The 19,495-nt window shown below is 44.5% G+C and overlaps 1 protein-coding gene across 1 annotated transcript; it reads right to left on the reverse strand.

Annotated features, from left to right (window-relative positions):
* Positions 1-1,696: 1,696 nt before the first annotated feature.
* Positions 1,697-17,496, reverse strand: LOC123134423 (fatty acid desaturase DES2-like). The gene is made up of 4 exons (XM_044553681.1): positions 17,285-17,496; positions 16,886-16,981; positions 6,757-7,495; positions 1,697-2,338 (listed from the first exon to the last, which is right to left on the reverse strand). The coding sequence occupies exons 1-4, from the start codon at positions 17,494-17,496 to the stop codon at positions 1,904-1,906; spliced, it is 1,482 nt and encodes a 493-aa protein (XP_044409616.1). The 3' UTR covers positions 1,697-1,903.
* Between the last annotated feature and the right edge of the window lie 1,999 nt (positions 17,497-19,495).

A 19,495-nucleotide genomic window follows, 5' to 3' on the forward strand; every position in this document is an offset into this window, starting at 1 on the left:
GATGCCCTTACTAGGTTACAGATAAACTCCTATAATAGACCCTTTTTGCGAAAAGGCCAAAGGCACCTCTGTCTATATAAGGACTCAAAAAAATATTACTCCCTCCGTTTCATAATTTTTGTCGTGGTTTTAGGTTAAAATTTTGAACTAAAACCACGACAAGAGTTATATACCGTCTCACAGACAAACATATATACTCACTCACCAGAAAATGTGTATATACTCACTCACAGAAAATGTATATATACTCACCAGGAAAAAAATACCCATTGTGTAAAAAGAAGGTATATACTCTTTTAGTTTCTAAGTACTCCTACTATATACCTCACCTCAAAGTAGTACAAATACAGCACAATTCGCTTTTTGTGGGCTAAGTCTCCTGACACATAAAAATATTGTATAACATTGTATCCTCCTTGGTTGCAAGTAATCCCACTAAAAAGCATTAGTGTATGTTCAAAGTTTCAGACCCAGTGGCATCGAAAAAAAAGCTACTTATACTACTCTCGACGGAACATATACTGCATGGAAGGGGGGAAACGTGAACTGTGCAGTACAAAACGTGGATAACATCCAAGCTTTTCTGATTTCTAGGAAGGAGGTATGCACTCGTAGCAAGTAGTTAGATTAGTTGGACGGACGAGCCCCCAGGCTGTCTTGTCTTAAACCTTGTGGATGATGTAATTCCTTTCTAAGTTAATAAAGCTAGCCATGATGGCTTTTCCTAAAAAAAAAGTTAAATTATTTACTAATTTGCATCATAGTTTTCACTCTATTGAATACTAGATGATACTTGGCATGTTGTTGTGAAAATGTGTTGCAATATATTCATAGTGTTGCATTTAATATGAAAATTTTGAGTAATAATATAACAATTAAAACTGATATTCATATGATTTTTGTGTTTGATTATTGTATAATATAAACATCATAATAGAATGAAAATGGCATGCATGTTTGCATGTTGAGGTGATTTTTTATAGATAGTTGTACATGTTGAGGTGGTTTTTTTATAGATAGTTGTACATTGAGGTGGATCTTTTCCCATTCATATTGAGATAAGTAGATTAGTGGAGCTAGCTATTTAAATACAGAAGATATTCACCCCGTCCAGCACATTCACTAACGATGGAAGTACATACTCCTAGGAGTATAAAAGAGGAGTCTTACAACCGGGTGCGGTTACACTCACATCTCATGTATTGCCATGTGATATTATATATACTACTCCCTCTGTAAAGAAATATAGAAGTGTTTAATATGTTCATATATTATATCTAAGATACTTTAAAGTGAGCTATATCATATATCTAAGATATTCCAAGTGAGCTATATGAAGGGGGAAATCTAAGAGAACCCATAATTTTTACTATCATCATATTCCACTGGAACATTTTCTCACTAAATCACTAATCAAAGCTTACCGTTAGTTTAATTTTGATTAGAGAGACTTGCAAAATCACACAATGGCTAGCAAGAACATTTCGAGAAAGACAAATATTTAGGAACGAAGGAAGTATCAACATAAATATTTAGTTTTGCTAATGAGGCATATGTTGGCCAACTATTATTGTGCCGCATGGTGCGGTGCGCAAAAGCGAAAGCCATGGAAAAGAACCGGTGTACTATGAAAAATCCGACATAAACACGAAATGGTTTATTGGTTTACAGCAACACGACATGCATGGACGGGGAGATGACAGACGCACACACAACATACGGCCATGTCAATGGCCACGGACACCAAGGACGACCGCCGGCCAAACCATGTCCGGCGACTAAATCACAGAGAAAAAAGTAAAGATGGAACTGAGCAAAACCACGGTAATAGTCTTCCTTCCGCCCAAATGCCCTGGATCTCTTCCTGAGTTCTTCCTGCAGCACGGTTGATGGATCCTGGCGGCTAGAACTTGTTGCTGTACCAGAAGATCCCCTTGCTGTCCTCGCGCTCGATGTACAGGCACTCCTTGGCCTCGCGCCATGTGGCCTTAGCGAGGGGGGTGGCGTCTAACTGATAGTACTCGCCGAGGATGGGCTTGATCGCCTTGGTGGCCTCCATGGCGTGGTAGTGCGGTATGTTGGAGAATAGGTGGTGCAAGATGTGCGTGTCCGTGATGTTGTGGAACACGCGGTTGAGGATGCCGTAGTCGCGGTCCATGGTGGCGAGCGCCCCCCGCAGCCAGTCCCACTCCGTCGAGTCGTAGTGCGGCAGCGCCGGATGGGTGTGGTGCAGGTAGGTGACCAGGACCAGCCACGCGTTCACGATCATCAGCGGCACGCCGTAGACCCGCACCACCCACCAGAACCCGAACGTCGACACGAGCTTCAACATGGCGAACTGTTGAGTATATTGTGTATGTGTATATTTGTGTGTAGGACTCACCTCCTGTTTCTTTGTATAGTTGAGGTTATGGCCCACCTCTGTACTTATATATACGTGACTGGTGCACCGATCAATACATCGAGATTGCACAGCCCATATCTTGTCCTTCTACATGGTACCTATCGCAGCACGATCCTAACCCTAATAGCCGCCGCCGCCGCGCCTCCACGTTCCGCCGCCGCCGCTACTCCCCGCCGCCGTCACCAGCCGCCGCCGCCGCCCTCCTTTCGGTCCGCCGCCGCCGCTGGTCACCGCCGCCTCTCCCACCACCTCGCCCACCGCCGCCGCCGCCTCTCTCCAAGGCCGCCGCCGCCTCTTGCTCCTGCTTCCGCCAACCGCACCCGCATCATCACCCTCCACCCGCGCCGCACCCCTCCCCTCCCCTCCCACCCGCGCCGCCACCCTTCCCCTCCTCTCCCACCCGCGCCGCACCCGCACCACCCCGTCTCCCTCCACCCGCGACGAGTCCCGAACCCTAGCCATGAGCTCCTCCTCGTCCACCGTTTCCAACCCGTTCGCCGGTCCCGATGTCACCCTCGTCCGCGACCTCAACATCCATGAGCGTGTTCCGGTCAAGCTTGATCACACCACCGCGTCCTACTCCGCTTGGAAGCGGTATTTTTCGCTTGTGTTCCGTGAGTACCTCCTGCACGGCCACGTGGACGACACCGTGGACTCGGCACTCATGATCAACGATGAGGAGTGGATGATCCTCGACGCCACCATCATCCGCTGGTTCTACCTCACCATCTCCAGCGACCTCTTCCACACCGTGGTGGACGACGAGGACGACGCCTATGCGGTCTGGACCAAGCTCAACGGCCTCTTCACCGACAATCGGCTGCAGCGCAAGGTCCTGCTCTATGGTGAGTTTTACGGGTGCCAGCAAGTTGACTCATCCATCTATGATTTTTGCATGCGCCTCAAGAAGCTCGCCGATGAGCTCCGTGATCTCGGGGAAAAGATCGGCGATGAGCTCCTCATCAGCACCCTCTCCGGCGGCCTCAACGAGGACTTCGGGAACGCCGCCTCCAACCTCACCCTCATCCCGGAGCCCACCTTCGCCAAGGTGGTCGCGTACCTCAAGTTGGAGGAGCGCCGGATGCGGGTGGCGCGGACTCGCGTGACCCACACCACCCTCATCGCAGGCACCCGCGGGGGTTCGGCCCCGCCACCGCCGCGCCCGACGCCGCCACATTCGGTGGCGCCCGCCTTCCCGCCCATACCGGCCGCCCCCTTCCCGCCGCCCCAGCCGGCGGCCAACGGGGGGGGGGGGGGGGGTCGTCGTGGCGGCCGCAAGCAGGGGGGCGCAGGTGCTCAGGGAGGAGCGCCCCGCCCACCGCAGCAGGCTTCTCAGCCGGTCCCGTGGTACGCCGGCCTACTCCATGCCGGTTAGCCGGGCCCCTGCCCCGGGCATTCTCGGCACCCGGCCTCAGCCACACTAGGCGTACTACACCGCGCCGCAGCCCTACGCGGCGCCCTATGGTCAGCAGCCGCCGCCAGGTGGGCCGCTGCTGCTGCCCCTGACGGCCGCGCCGCCTCTCCCGCCGACACCGTGGGACCCGGCCCTCCTGGCGGCTCTCCACAACGCTCCTTACCCGTCCAGCTACACCGGCGGCGGCGATTGGTACATGGACAGTGGCGCCACCGCTCATATGGCGGCATACCCCGGTAACCTCCACACCGCCCATCCTGTCCACACCTCCAACCGCATCACCGTCGGTGACGGCTCTTCCCTTCCTATCACTCATATTGGTCATACATATTTTCGGTCTAACTCCACTCCTATATCCATGTCTAATATTCTAGTTTCTCCTGAACTTATTAAAAATCTTGTTTCTGTTCGTTCTCTTACACGTGAAAATCCGGTTACCGTTGAATTTGACGAATGTGGTTTTTTTGTTAAGGACGCTCGCACGCGGATGGTGCTCCACCGATGTGACAGCCCCGACGAGCTCTACCCGGTTCACTCCGCCACCTCCACTACTTACGCCGCCCATGTCGCTCTCGCCACTGGAGTGGATCTTTGGCATGCTCGCTTGGGTCATCCTAATCCTGCGACCCTTCGCCACATACTTCGGAGTTTTTCTTTCACGTGTAATAAGAACGAGGATCACTCGTGTCATGCATGTCGCCTCGGTAAACATGCTCGTCTTACGTTTAGGGCTTCTTCTTTTGTTGCATCGTACCCGTTTGAGTTAATTCATAGTGATGTTTGGACATCTCCTATTGCCAGTAATACGGGCTTTCTTTATTATCTTGTCATACTTGACGATTTTTTGCATTATGTGTGGACCTTCCCGTTGCGCCGCAAGTCGGATGTTGTATACACTCTCGCAGCTTTCTATTCTTATGTTCTCACGCAGTTTGGTCGTCCCATTCTTGCGTTGCAGACAGATAACGGGAAGGAGTTTGACAACCTCGCAGTCCGTAATCTTCTCACCACACATGGCACGATTTTTCGTCTCACTTGCCCGTACACCTCGCAGCAGAACGGTCGTGCTGAGCGCATCCTTCGCACTCTCAATGACTGTGTTAGGACTCTTCTCTTTCATGCCAATGTGCCTCCGCGCTTTTGGCCTGACGCTCTCGCCACCGCTTCTCTCCTCATCAACATCCGCCCATGTCGTACTCGCGGGAACTTTACACCTCATCATCTCCTCTTCGGTGCACCGCCCTCTTATGATGGGCTTCGCATCTTTGGCTGCCTTTGTACCCTAGCATCACCGCTACTGCACCTCATAAGCTTGCACCCCACTCCGTCGCCTGCATCTTTCTCAGCTACCCACCTAACGCCAAGGGCTATCGCTGCTATGATCCCGTCTCCCATCGGGTTTTCACCTCCCGACACGTTTACTTTGATGAGATGGTGTTTCCATTTCAGCAGCAGGTACCCCTTGTCGTCTCGTCACCGCCGGCCACCAGCGGCTCTTCGACGACTTTAGGCGAACGGTCCCGCCTGGCCCGTGGACCGCCTCCGGGCTTTGGCGGTCCTCGCGCCCTCACGCCGGTGCCCGCCCCCTCGGCCTCCTCGGCCGGCTTTGACGGTGCAGCCGTCGCCCCACCTTCACCCGCCGCCCCCGACTCAGGCGCCGCGGGATCGGACGCTGCAGGCTCGGCCGCCTCTTCCGCGGCCTCGACGCCAGCCACCTCGCCGGCCCTGATGCCGGCCCCCTCGCCGGCTACCTTGCCGGCCCCTTCGCTGGCCCCGACGCTGGCTACCTCGCCGGCCCTGACGTCGGCCGCTTCGTCGGCCCCGACACCGGCCGCCTCGACGACGCCTCCTCCGCAGCTGTTCTTCAGCAGATTACTCTCCGGTTGCGTGACGAGTTTGCTATCAAGGACCTGGGTACTCTACATTATTTCCTTGGCATTGAGGTCGTTCGGCGTCCGGACGGTTTCTTTCTTCATCAGCAGAAGTATGCACATGAGCTTCTTGAGCGTGCTGGCATGCTCAACTGTCACCCTATTGCTACTCCTATTGACACGAAGGCCAAGGTCTCTGCTCTTGAGGGATCGCCTGCGTTGGATGCTCCTTTCTACCGGTCTATTGTCGGCGCTCTACAGTATTTGACTCTCACCAGACCGGATCTTCAGTATGTTGTTCAGCAGGTGTGTCTCCACATGCACGCCCCTCGTGACTCTCATTGGACTCTCGTGAAGCGAATCCTTCGCTACATCCGCGGCACGATGGCCCTCGGGTTGACACTCACGGCGTCTACTTCTCTGGAGATGGTGGCCTACTCCGATGCAGACTAGGCTGGCTGCCTTGATACTTGTCAGTCCACCTCTGGCTACTGCGTCTACCTCGGTCCTTCACTCGTCTCGTGGTCGTCCAAGCGATAACCCACGGTTACACGCTCCAGCGCGGAGGCTGAGTACCGAGCTGTGTCCAACGCTGTCACCGAGTGCACCTGGCTACGACAGCTACTTCAGGAGCTGCATCACGACGTCTCCCAGGCTACGGTTGTCTACTGTAACAACGTTTCTGCGGTGTACCTCTCCGCCAACCCGGTTCATCATCGCCGGACTAAACACATCGAGCTGGACATTCACTTTGTGCATGAGTAGGTGGCTCTTGGACGTATGCGGGTTCTCCATGTGCCGACCGCTCAGCAGTTCGCCGATGTGATGACGAAGGGACTGCCAACTTCTACCTTCGAGGACTTCCGTTCCAGTCTTTGCGTCACTGGCGCCGCTTCGACTGCGGGGGGTGTTGAGTATATTGTGTACGTGTATATTTGTGTGTAGGGCCCACCTCCTATTTCCTTTGTATAGTTGAGGTTGTGGCCCACCTCTGTACTTATATATACATGCCTGGTGCACCGATCAATACATCGAGATTGCACAGCCCATATCTTGTCCTTCTACACGAACGACACGGCCAGCACGCCGACGTCTGAGATAAAAATCTGGGCGCGCTCCCGGTCGTTGTAGATCGGGCTGTAGGGGTCGAAATGGCAGGCGAAGCGCGGGTACGGGCGGCCCCAGGTGTTGAGCGGCAGGTACATATACCACCCAAGGGTGAGCTGCACGACGATGAGCACCACATGGACGACGGGGTTGTCGTGGATATAGGGGGTGTACCACGGCAGCGCCTCTTTCGGCCTTGGGACGAACACCTCGTCGCGCTCCAGCGACCCGGTGTTGGAGTGGTGGCGGCGGTGGCTGTGCTTCCACGAGAAGTAGGGGACGAGCAGCCATGAGTGGAGCACCAGGCCGACGATATCGTCGAGCAGCGGGTAGTCAGAGAAGGCGTGGTGGCCGCACTCATGCGCGATCACCCAGACGCCGAACATGATGCAGCCCTGCGCGACCCAGTAGAGCGGCCAGGCGCCCAGCTGGAGCATGCCTGGGAGGGCTGGGATCCAGACCAGCGCGGCGTACAGGAGCGCCGCGACGATGACGAGGTCATGGACCAAGTAGGAGGAGGACTTGACCAGGGAGCGCTGGAAGCAGTGAGGCGGGATTGCCATCTTGATCTGGCCCAGCGTAAACGGCGGCTTGTCCATCGGTGAGCGCTGGAAGGCCGTGCCGGCGCCCGTGCGGCCGAGCAGTTCCTGCTTCTCCCGCTCCTTCTCCGCCATCCTGCCTCCGGCACCCATGATGCTGCTGACAACAACCACCACCACTGGTGATCAGTCAGTGTCTATATATATATATATATATATATATATATATATATATATATATATATATACATATATATATATATATATATATATATATATATATATATATATATCATTCATTTCAAGAACGATGATATTATGGGATGGAGGGAGTATGAATGAGGCTGCGCTATATCTGTCTTGCCACAAAAATAAGGAGTGTCTGTTTGACACTCAACAGGAATTCAATTGAGCTTCAGTCAAAGTTGCACCACAGACATTGTCAAAATAAAGAGTATGTTTGACGGGACCGGCTATAGCCGAGAAGACTGAATTTAATTTTAGGTTCAGTCACTTTTTTTCTGTACCACCCCACATATTCATCTCAAAGCAAGCATATAAACAAGAATTAATTAAAGTGGTTAAAGGCGAACCAACCTGTGGTTGGATAGTTAGAGGGACTGTGGTATCCCCAGCCCACCAGGGTTCAAATCTTGGTGCTCGCATTTATTCCTGGATTTATTTCAGAATTTCCGGCGATGCGCTTTCAGTGGGAGGAGATGTTCCCGTCGACGACGAGGCGCTTACGGTGACTTCGTAAATCTCAAGATGATATGCCGGCTCAGTCTTTCGAAGGTGCCCATAGGGGTAGGGTGTGCGTATGTGCGTTCATAGGGGTGAGTGTATGTGCGTGTATATGAGCGCTTGTGTCTGTACTGATGTTCAAAAAAATAAAAAAAATAAAGTGGCTAAAGCTAGCCCACATCAGATGCGTTTCACATTGCACGTGTACACACATAAGCTTTGGATTTTCTTTGTTCTCCTTTTTATTGTTGCATCTGTTGAGAAAATACGTGGAGATGTCTTAGAACTATGATGGTCAATTTCACTTTCAGAAATATCTCGCCCCCGGTCCTTGATAAGTCTCGTATCTATAATTTTTTATTACTTCATGCTACTATATTATCTGTTTTGGATGTCTTATATGTGTTAATATGTTATTTTATATTATTTTCGGAACTAACTTATTAACTAGAGCCCAGTGTCAGTTTTTGTTTTTTCTTGTTTTTAAATTTTACAGAAAAATACCAAACGGAGTCCAAACAGAATAAAACTTTACGATGATTTTTTTTTGGACCAGAAGACACCTAAGTGACTTGGAGAGAGGGTCAGAAGAGTCCCAAGGGCGCGCCCGGGGGGGGGCGCCCTGAGGGCTTGTGGGCCCCTCGGGTGTCCTCCAACCCTAATTTCAGCTCTAAAAATTTCCAAATATTCCCCAAACATTAGTAGTATCCACGAAAATACCTTTCCGCCACCGTAAGCCTCTGTTCCCGTGAGATCCCATCTTGGGGACTTTTCCGGCACCCTGCCGGAGGGGGATTCACGGAGGGCCTCTACATCAACCTTGCTGCCCTTCCGATCAAGCGTGAGTAGTTTACCACAGACCTACGGGTCCATAGCTAGTAGCTACATGGTTTCTTCTCTCTCTTTGCTCTTCAATACAATGTCCTCCTCGATGTTCTTGGAGATCTACCCGATGTAATACCTTTTTGCGGTGTGTTTGTCGATATCCGATGAATTGTGGATTTTTGATCAGTTTATCTATGAATATTATTTGAGTCTTCTCTGAACTTTTTTATACGTGATTAAGATATCTTTGTATTTCTCTTCGAACTATCGGTTTGGTTTGGCTAACTAGATTGGTTTTTCTTAGTGCTTAGCTTTGGGTTCAATCTTGCGGTGTCCTCAACCAGTGACAGAAGGGGTAGCGAGGCATGTATTGTATTGTTGCCATCAAGGATAAAAAGATGGGATTTATGTTGTATTCCTTCAGTTTATCCCTCTACATCATGTCATCTTACTTAAAGTGTTACTCTGTTCTTTTGAACTTAGTACTCTAGATGCATGCTGAATAGCGGTCGATGTGTACAGTAATAATAGTAGATACAGAATCGTTTCGGTCTACTTGTCACGAACGTGATGCCTATATTCATGATCATTGTCTTAGATATCGTGATAACTATGTGCTTTTCTATCAATTGCTCAACAGTAATTTGTTTACCCACGTATGTTTTCTTTCAAGAGAGAAGTCTCTAGTGAAACCTATGGCCCCTGGGTCTATTTTTCATCATATATTTTCAGATCTATAAACCAAATAACCCAAAAATACCTTGCTGTAGTTTATTTATATTTACTTTAGTTTGCTCTTTTATTTATCTTTTAAACCTATATCTATCAGATCTCACTCTTGTTCGTGGCCGTGAAGGGATTGACAACCTCTTTTTCGCGTTGTGTGCAAGTGTTTGTTAATTTGTGCAGGTGCAAATATTGGGGACTTGCTTGTGCCTCCTACTGGATTGATACCTTGGTTCTTAACTGAGTGAAATACTTATCTCTACTTTGCTGTATCACCCTTTCCTCTTCAAGGGAAAAATCAACGCAAGCTTAAGAAGTAACAGGAAGAATTTTTGGCGCCATTGCCGGGGAGGTTCTACATCAAGCTTACCAAGTACCCATCATAAAATCTCATCTCTTGCACTTATATTATTTGCCATTTGCCTCTCGTTTTCCTCTCCCTCCCTTCTAAAATGTTTTCAGAAAAACACAAAAATATTTGCCTTTTTATTCGCCCTTCTTTCGTTCGTCTTTTCGTTTGCTTGTGTGCTAGATTGCTTGCTTTGTCACGATGTCACAAGAAAATATCAAATTATGTGATTTTTCCAACACTAATAATAGTGATTTTAGTAGTACTCCTATGGCTCCCGCCACTAGTGCGGAATCTTATGAAATTAATGTCGCTTTGTTGAATATTGTTTTGAAAGATCAATTTTCCGGTTTTCCTAGTGAAGATGTCGCATCTCATCTAAATACTTTTGTTGAGTTGTGTGATATGCAAAAGAAAAAAGATGTCGATAATGATATTGTTAAATTTAAGCTATTTCCATTCTCACTACGAGATCGTGCTAAAACTTGGTTTTCATTTTTGCCTAAAAATAGTATTGATTCATGGACTAAGTGTAAAGATGCTTTTATTTCCAAGTATTTTTCTCCCGCTAAGATCATCTCCCCTAGGAACGATATAATGAATTCTAAGCAACTTGATCATGAACATGTTGCACAATCATGGGAGAGGATGAAATTGATAATAAGAAGTTTCCCTACTCATGGTTTAAGTTTATGGATGATCATACAAAAAATTTAAGCCGGATTGAATTTTGCATCTAGAAATCTTTTAGATTCCGCCGCGGGAGGTACTTTTATAGAAATTACAGTAGGAGAAGCTACTAAACTCCTAGATAATATTATGGCAAATTACTCTCAATGGTATACTGAAAGATCTTTCAATAATAAAAAAGTGCATGCAATTGAAGAAATTAATACTTTGAGTGGAAAGATGGATAAACTTATTAAATTGTTTGCTAGTAAGAGTGCTCTTATTGATCCTAATGATATGCCTTTGTCCACTTTGATTGAGAATAATAATGAATCTATGGATGTGAATTTTGTTGGTAGGAACAATTTTGGTAATAACGCATATAGAGGTAATTTCAACCCTAGGATGTTTCCTAGTAATTCCTCTAATAATTATGGTAATTCCTACAACAATTCTTATGGAAATTATAATAAAATACCTACTGATATTGAGAATAATATTAAAGATTTCATTAATTCTTAAAAGATTTTCAGTGTTATGGTAGAAGAAAAATTGCTTAAGATTGATGATTTGGCTAGGAACGTTGATAAGATTTCTCTTGAGATTGATTATTTAAAAATTAGATCTAAGCCACCCAAGATTGATATTAATGAGTCTCTAAAAGCTATTAGAATTTCTATGGATAAATGTAAAGAAAGAACCGCTAGGATGCGTGCTAAGCGAGATTGGTTTGTAAAAGCGTGTTCTTCTATTTCTTGTGATAATAATGATGAAGATCTTAAAGTAATTGGTGTGACTCCTATTGAATCTTTGTTTGATAATATAAATCTTGATAAAATGGGACTAGTGATGAGTCAACTTTAGCTAGAAGGCATCCCAATAATTTGGAGTTTAAAGATCTTAAAGAAAAATTGACAAAAGTGGGATTGGAGAGGTCAAAACTTTAGGTAGCAATGAACCCACTCTTTTGGATTTCAAGGACTTTAATTATGATGATTGTTCTTTGATAGATTTTATTTCCTTGTTTAAATCCATGTTAAATGCACCTCATGCTTATAATCAAAATAAAGCTTTTACTGAACATATCATTGATGCTATGATGAAATCTTTTGAAGAAAAACTTGAGTTGGAAGTTTCTATCCCTAGAAAGCTTTATGATGAGTGGGAACTTACTATTGAGATTAACATTAAAGATTACGAGTGCAATGATTTGTGTGATTTGGATGCTAGCGTTTCCATGATTTCAAAAACTTTATGTGATGTGCTAGGTTTCCATAAATTGGATGATTGTTCTTTGAATTTGCATCTAGAGGATTCCACTATTAAGAAACCTACGTGAAGGGTTAATGATGTTCTTATTGTTGTAAATAGGAATTATGTGCCCATAGATTTTATTGTGCTTGATATAGATTGCAATCCTACATGTCCTATTATTCTTGGTAAACCTTTCCTTAGAACGATTGGTGCAATTATTGATATGAAAGAAGGAAACATTAGATTTCAGTTTCCGTTAAGGAAGGACATGGAACACTTCCCAAGAAAGAAAATTAAGTTTCAATATGAATCTATTATGAGGGCTACTTATGGTTTGCATACGAAAGATGATAATACCTAGGTCTATGTTTTATGCCTAGCTAGGGGCGTAAAACAATATCGCTTGTTGGGAGGCAACCCAATTTTTATTACCCATTTTTTATTGTTGTGTTTTTGTTTTTGCTACTATTCTTCAATAAATACACATTATTACCTTTGTAGTAATTGTGTTTTAGTGTTTTAATTAGTGTTTGAGTCAAGTAAGACCTTTGGGATGGTCTATGGTGATGGTTGATTTGGTCTTGCTGAAAAACAGAAACTTTTGCGTTCAGTAGCAGGATTTCTAAAATTCACAGAATCGTGATAAAATCCTGATTTTTCTACACAAGATTGATATGCAAATTTCCTAGGTTGTCCTAAGTTTCAGAATTTTTGGAGTTACAGAAGTATACGAAGTTTCCATATTACTACAGACTATTTTGTTTTCTATGTGTTGTTGCTTATTTTGATGAATCTATGGGTAGTATGGGGAGTATGAACCAATGAACCATGGAGAGGTTGGAATAAAGTAGATATAACACCAATATAACTTGAGAATGAGTTCACAACAGTACCAAAAGTGGTGATTTATTTTATTATACTAACGGAGCTTACGAGTTTTCTATTGAGTTTTGTGTTGTGAAGTTGGTAAAGATTTGATGGACAACGGAATAAGGAGGAGCAAGAGCCTAAGCTTGGAGATGCCCAAGGCACCCCAAGGTAATATTCAAGTACAACCAAGCATCTAAGCTTCGGGATGCCCCGGATGGCATCCCCTCTTTCATCTTCGATGCATCGGTGAATTTACTTGAGGCTATATTTTTATTCACCACATGATATGTGTTTTGCTTGGAGCGTCTTGTATGATATGATTCTTTGCTTTTTAGTTTGCCACAATTATATTTGTTGTACACACCTTTTGAGAGGGACACACATTAATCATGAATTTATTAGAATACTCTATGTGCTTCACTTATATCTCTTGAGCTAGGTAGTTTGCTCTAGTGCTTCACTTATATCTTTTTAGAGCACGGTGGTGGCTTTATTTTATAGAAATTGATGAACTCTCATGCTTCACTTGCATTATTTTGAGAGTCTTTAAACAGCATGGTAATTTGTTTAGGTTATGAATTTAGTCCTAATATGATGGGCATCCAAGAGAGATATAATAAAAACTTTCATATAAAGTGCATTGAATACTATGAGAAGTTTGATTCCTTATGATTGTTTTGAGATATAAAGATGTTGATATTAGAGTCATGCTAGTGAGTAATTGCGGATTAGTAGAAATACTTGTGTTAAAGTTGTGATTCCCGTAGCATGCACATATGGTGAACCGTTATGTGATGAAATCAGAGCATGATTTATTATTTGATTGTCATCCTTTGTGTGGAGGTCGGGAGCGCGCGATTCTTAACTCCTACCAACCTCTCCCCTAGGAGCATGCGCGTAGTACTTTGTTTTGATGGCTAATATTTTTTTGCAATAAGTATATGAGTTCTTTATGACTAATGTTGAGTCCATGGATCACCCTTCCACCATTTCTAGCCTCTCTAGTACCGTGCAACTTTCGCCGGTGCATTAAACCCACTATATACCCTTCCTCAAAACGGCCACCGTACTTACCTATTATGGCATTTCCATGGTCGTTCCGAGATATATTGCCATGCAACTTCCACCGTTCCGTTTATTATGACACATAGCATCATTGTCATATTGCTTTCCATGATCATGTAGTTGGCATAGTATTTGTGGCAAGGCTATCGTTCATATTTTTTATACATTTCACTCTTGATCATAGCACATCCCGGTACACCGCCAGAGGCATTCATATAGAGTCATCTTTTGTTCTAATATCGAGTTGTAATTCTTGAGTTGTAAGTAAATAAAAGTGTGATGATCATCATTATTAGAGCACTGTCCCATGTGAGGAAAGGATCATGGAAGCTATGATTCCCTCACAAGTTGGGATTAGTCTCCGGACTTTATAAAAAATAAAAGAGGCCACAGAAGCCCAAATAAAAAATAGGCCTAGAAGCCCAAACAAAAAATGAGAGAAATGAGAGAAGGGACAATGTTTATCGTTTTTCCACACTTGTGCTTCAAAGTAGCACCATGATCTTCATTATAGAGAGCCTCCTATTTTGTCACTTTCATATACTAGTGGGAATTTTTCATTATATAACTTGGCTTGTATATTCCAATGATGGGCTTCCTCAATTGCTCTAGGTCTCCGTGAGCAAGCAAGTTGGATGCACAACCACTTAGTTTTTTTTGAGCTTTCATACACTTATAGCTTTAGTGCATCCGTTGCATGGCAATCCCTACTCACTAGCATCGATATCAATTGATGGGCATCTCCATAGCCCATTAATTTTCCTAGTTGATGTGAGACTTTCTCCTTCTTTTTGTCTTCTCCACAACCACCATATTCTATTCCACCTATAGTGCTATATTCATGGCTCACGCTCATGTATTGCGTGAAAGTTGAAAAAGTTTGAGAACACTAAAAGTATGAAACAATTGCTTGACTAACACCGGGGTTGTGCATGATGAAATACTTTGTGTGATGAAGATGGAGCATAGTCAGACTATATGATTTTGTAGGAATAACTTTCTTTAGCCATGTTATTTTGAGAAGACATGATTTCTTTATTAGTATGCTTGAAGTATTGTTGTTTTTATGTCAATATTAAACTTTTGTTTTGAATCTTATGGATCTGAATATTCATGCCACAATAAAGAAAGTTGCATTGAGAAATAAATTAGGTAGCGTTCCACATCAAAAAATCTGTTTTTATCATTTACCTACTCGAAGACAAGCAGGAATTAAGCTTGGGAATGCTTGATACGTCTCCAACATATCTATAATTTTTGATTGTTCCATGCTATTATATTATCTATTTTGGATGTCTTATATGCATTAATATGTTATTTTATATTATTTTTGGGACTAACTTATTAACCAAGAGCCTAGAGCCAGTTTCTGTTTTTTCCCTTGTTTTTGAGTTTTACGGAAAAGGATATCAAAAAAGTCCAAACGATATAAAACTTTACGATGATTTTTCTTGGACCAGAAGACACCTACTTGACTTAGAGAGAGGGCCAGAAGAGTCCCGAGAAGGCCACAAGCCTCGAGGGCGTGCCCTAGGGGGCACCCTGACGGCTTGTGGGCCCCTCTGGTGTCCTTCAACCCTAATTCCACATCTATAAATTCCCAAATATTCCCTAAACATCATAAGAATCCACGAAAATACTTTTTTCCACTGCCGCAAGCCTCTGTTCCCGTGAGATCCCATATTGTGGACTTTTCCGGCACCCTACCGGAGGGGGATTCGATCACGGAGGGCCTCTACATCAACCTTGTTGCGCTTCCGATGAAGCGTGAGTAGTTTACCATAGACCTATGGGTCCATAGCTAGTAGCTAGATGGCTTCTTCTCTCTCTTTGATCTTCAATACAATGTTCTCCTCGATGTTCTTGGAGATCTATCTGATGTAATACCTTTTGTGGTGTGTTTGTCCAGGTCCGATGAATTGTGGATTTATGATCAGTTTATCTATGAATATTATTTGAGTCTTCTCGGAACTCTTTTATGCATGGTTAAGATATCTTTGTATTTCTCTTTGAACTATCAATTTGGTTTGGCCAACTCCAATCTAGTTTGGTTAAGATAAACCCCTCGCTATCGGTTTGGTTTGGCCAACTATAGGTGCTTAGTTTTGTGTTCAATCTTGGAGTGTCCTCATCTAGTGACAGAAGGGGTAGCGAGGCACGTATTGTACTGTTGCCATCAAGGATAAAAAGTTGGGTTTATATCATATTGCTTGAGTTTATCCCTCTATATCCTGGCATCTTACTTAAAGCATTACTCTGTTCTTATGAACTTAATACTCTAGATGCATGCTGGATAGCGGTCGATGTTTGGAGCAAGATTGTCAGAATCGCGATTCTATTATACGATTCTACGGCTTCACGATCCAAAATAACCCCTCTGATTCTATGATTTTAGTTCATAGAATCTACATTTTTACGATCTTGATAGTGAAGATTCTATGATTTGCGATCCTACCATCAGAGCTCCGATCCAATTCAAAATCGCGATTCTGACAACCTTGGTTTGGAGTAATAGTAGTAGATGCAGAATCGTTTCGGTCTACTTGTCATGACATGATGCTTATATTCATGATCATTGCCTTAGATATCGTCATAACTATGCACTTTTTTATCAATTGATCGATAGTAATTTGTTTACTCGCCATATGTTTTCTTTCAAGAGAGAAGTCTCTGGTGAAACCTATGCCCCCCGGATCTATTTTCCATCATATATTTTCAGATCTATAAATCAAAAAACCCAAAAATACCTTGCTGCAATTTATTTATATTTACTTTAGTTTGCTCTTTTATTTATCTTTTAAAACTATCTCTATCAGATCTCACTCTTGTTCGTGACCGTGAAGGGATTGACAACCCCTTTCTCGCATTGTGTGCAAGTGTTTATTAGTTTGTGCGGGTGCATATATTGGGGACTTGCTTGTGCCTCCTACTGGATTGATACCTTGGTTCTTAACTGAGAGAAATACTTATCTCTACTTTGCTGGATCACCATTTCCTTTTCAAGGGAAAAATCAACACAAGCTCAAGAAGTAGCAATCCCACGCTCACCGCCTCTCGGTTTCTTTCTCTTTCCGCTGCACCTTCCTCTCCCCTATCCCGTTCCAATTTTCATCCAAAAAATTGCCAGCATTGTCACCTCCTCCTCTGCACTTCATCCCCACTGTACCTCCTCCCCTCCTCTACCTTCTATCCTTGGTTACGATGGGGTAGGCCACCTTCGCCTTCAGTGCGGCCCTCAGAAGTACCTCCTTCCCCAACCCTAGCTATCTTGATCTCAAGCGCGGCGGCAGCAACCGTTGAGGCGGGCCATGCACCACCAAGAGAACCGCAACACCGCTACGCATGTGCCCTCACAAGTGACCCCTGACCATCAGCCAACGCCATCGAGGTCATCAACGCTCCACCTAATGTGTAGCCACACAATAGCAAGGAAGGCGACGAGCACACACGTGGTCTGGTAGGTTAGCCTCCGGACTGCAGGACATGAGGACATCGGGCTCAAGGATGATGCAAGCTGGGTGGACGTGCTCCTCGCCCTGCTGGTGGTTCTCTTCCCATGGTCCAAGGCAGCAACACCTATTTCTGACCAACAGCCGACAGTGGACAAGCTCGCAGCCATGTTGTGCTCTAGCTTCACGCTGCCCTTCTCCACCTTTCATGGTGCCACTGTTGGCATCGGCTTCGGTTGGGCCCTTACTTCGCCTAGCTGCCACTAACAATTCTACCATGCCTGTTTACCCCGACCGCGTGAAACGTTTTCATTACAAACTGGTAGGTGTTTTTTGGGCACCATGGTATCAAGCTGTTCACGCGGCCGAAGTAGTTCCAAGAAGATGGTATAGGCACAATTTTTATTCAATTTTTTATGTAATATTAATTGTCTTAATTCAGACTAAATGGATATTAGTTATTAACTATGAGTTCATACGCTAGCCACAAGAATTTACTGGAACCTGACTTGTGTCTTCTCATTTTATTTTTGTGATTTATTTGTAGCAGATATAAGGAGGAACATTCAGCTGAACTGAAGTGACGAGTGGCAAAGAACATCCTGACAACCTTCGATTTCATGTGACGACCCTTCTTCGTTCAGCCATTCACTGCTATCATTTTGGTTTTTTGTTTTTGTATTAAACTCAAATATATTTTTTACATTTCCTTGACTACTTATACCGTATCGGATATATGGAGAGAAAGTTCATATGCTCAGCAGCTATTTAGATCGTTTGCCACATTTTACTTTGCCCTCATTTTATTTGGTTCGGATTACCATGGGCACATCTTGCTTCATTCACTAATACAATTTTCATCTTTTGCAGGATGGGATACTATCCATACAATGTGATCTTTAAAATGTGTACTAGTAGAACGCCCGTGCGTTGCTACGGGCTTTTGAAATATTTACTCATCGGAATACCAGTTGGGAATAAATGTTGCCATAAACATTTATCGTAATTCCAGCCGGTTTGCTTTATTTTGAGTGCGTCGTTGTTGTGGGATATCATCACTTGCACATCTTTTTGTTGTATAAAACATGGTGAATTTTTGTCCCCTTCCAATGACGTCGCCCCAAAAACCCTCTGAATGTTTTTTTAACCCCGACATAATCCATCTTCATCTCTCATATTCTACCAAATTAAATATATGTAGAAATATACCTTTTGAGTATTATATCATGTGCAACATACATACAAAGAAGAACAATTATTTGCATGCACCTCTTTTGGTTGTGTAAAACTCGTTGAATTCTTAGCCCCCTTCATCATCGTTACATCAGGGTCTTTGTCAGTTGACATCTCCGAAGCACAATCAAATCCATCAGTTTTTATGACCTACAAAGGTATTCTAATATAAACAAAGATTAGAATAATTTTTTTATGATGATGGTATGGAAAATATATATTCTATGGACAAATGCTAGAAATGAGCAGTTTCTAGTAGATTGAGTGGCATCCCAATTTTAATAATTTTAGGCTCACCTCTAAATCACATGTTGATGGTTATTCTCATGAAAATATCTACTATTTAGGGTATGTGGTATATTGCCCATAAAAAACTATGTTACATTTCTTCACGAGCAAAGAACGGATTTCCCCTTTATACAATGATAGTCGGTCATTTCTAATTTCTTGGATATTTTTAAGTAATTTATTGAGAAAATATTTTATGCTATTCTAAATATATAGTGTACAGGTATAAATAAAGCTTTATTTTTTTGATATTCCCATTATACCCCTCCTATACGACTTGGTGTCCTCTCCCGCACGACCGCACTCTATCCACTCCCTCTCCGCACCACTCACTCTCTTGTTCCCCTCCCTCTCTAGATACATAGACTTCACCGGCGTCGCTCACTCTCCTCTCTCCGCCCTCGCCCCCACAACCAACAGAATCGGCGACCTCATATCCCACCCCTCCACCCTTTCATCCCTCCCCTCTTCTCACCAAAATTAGTGAGGGGGGGGGGTCGAGAGACCGGACGGTTGCCTGATCCGCCCACAAACCGACGAACAACATCACGCCAAGGTCACCGACGCCGTCATGAAATGACAGGCTTCTTCCACCTCGACAGACTTGCTCACACACCAAGATATGCGAGGGGGGCTTCTACTTCTCCCTCGCTCATCACCCCTTTGGCCAAACCATGGATCAACCTTC

Source organism: Triticum aestivum, chromosome 6B (assembly GCF_018294505.1).
Source record: "Triticum aestivum cultivar Chinese Spring chromosome 6B, IWGSC CS RefSeq v2.1, whole genome shotgun sequence".
NCBI lineage: Eukaryota > Viridiplantae > Streptophyta > Magnoliopsida > Poales > Poaceae > Triticum > Triticum aestivum.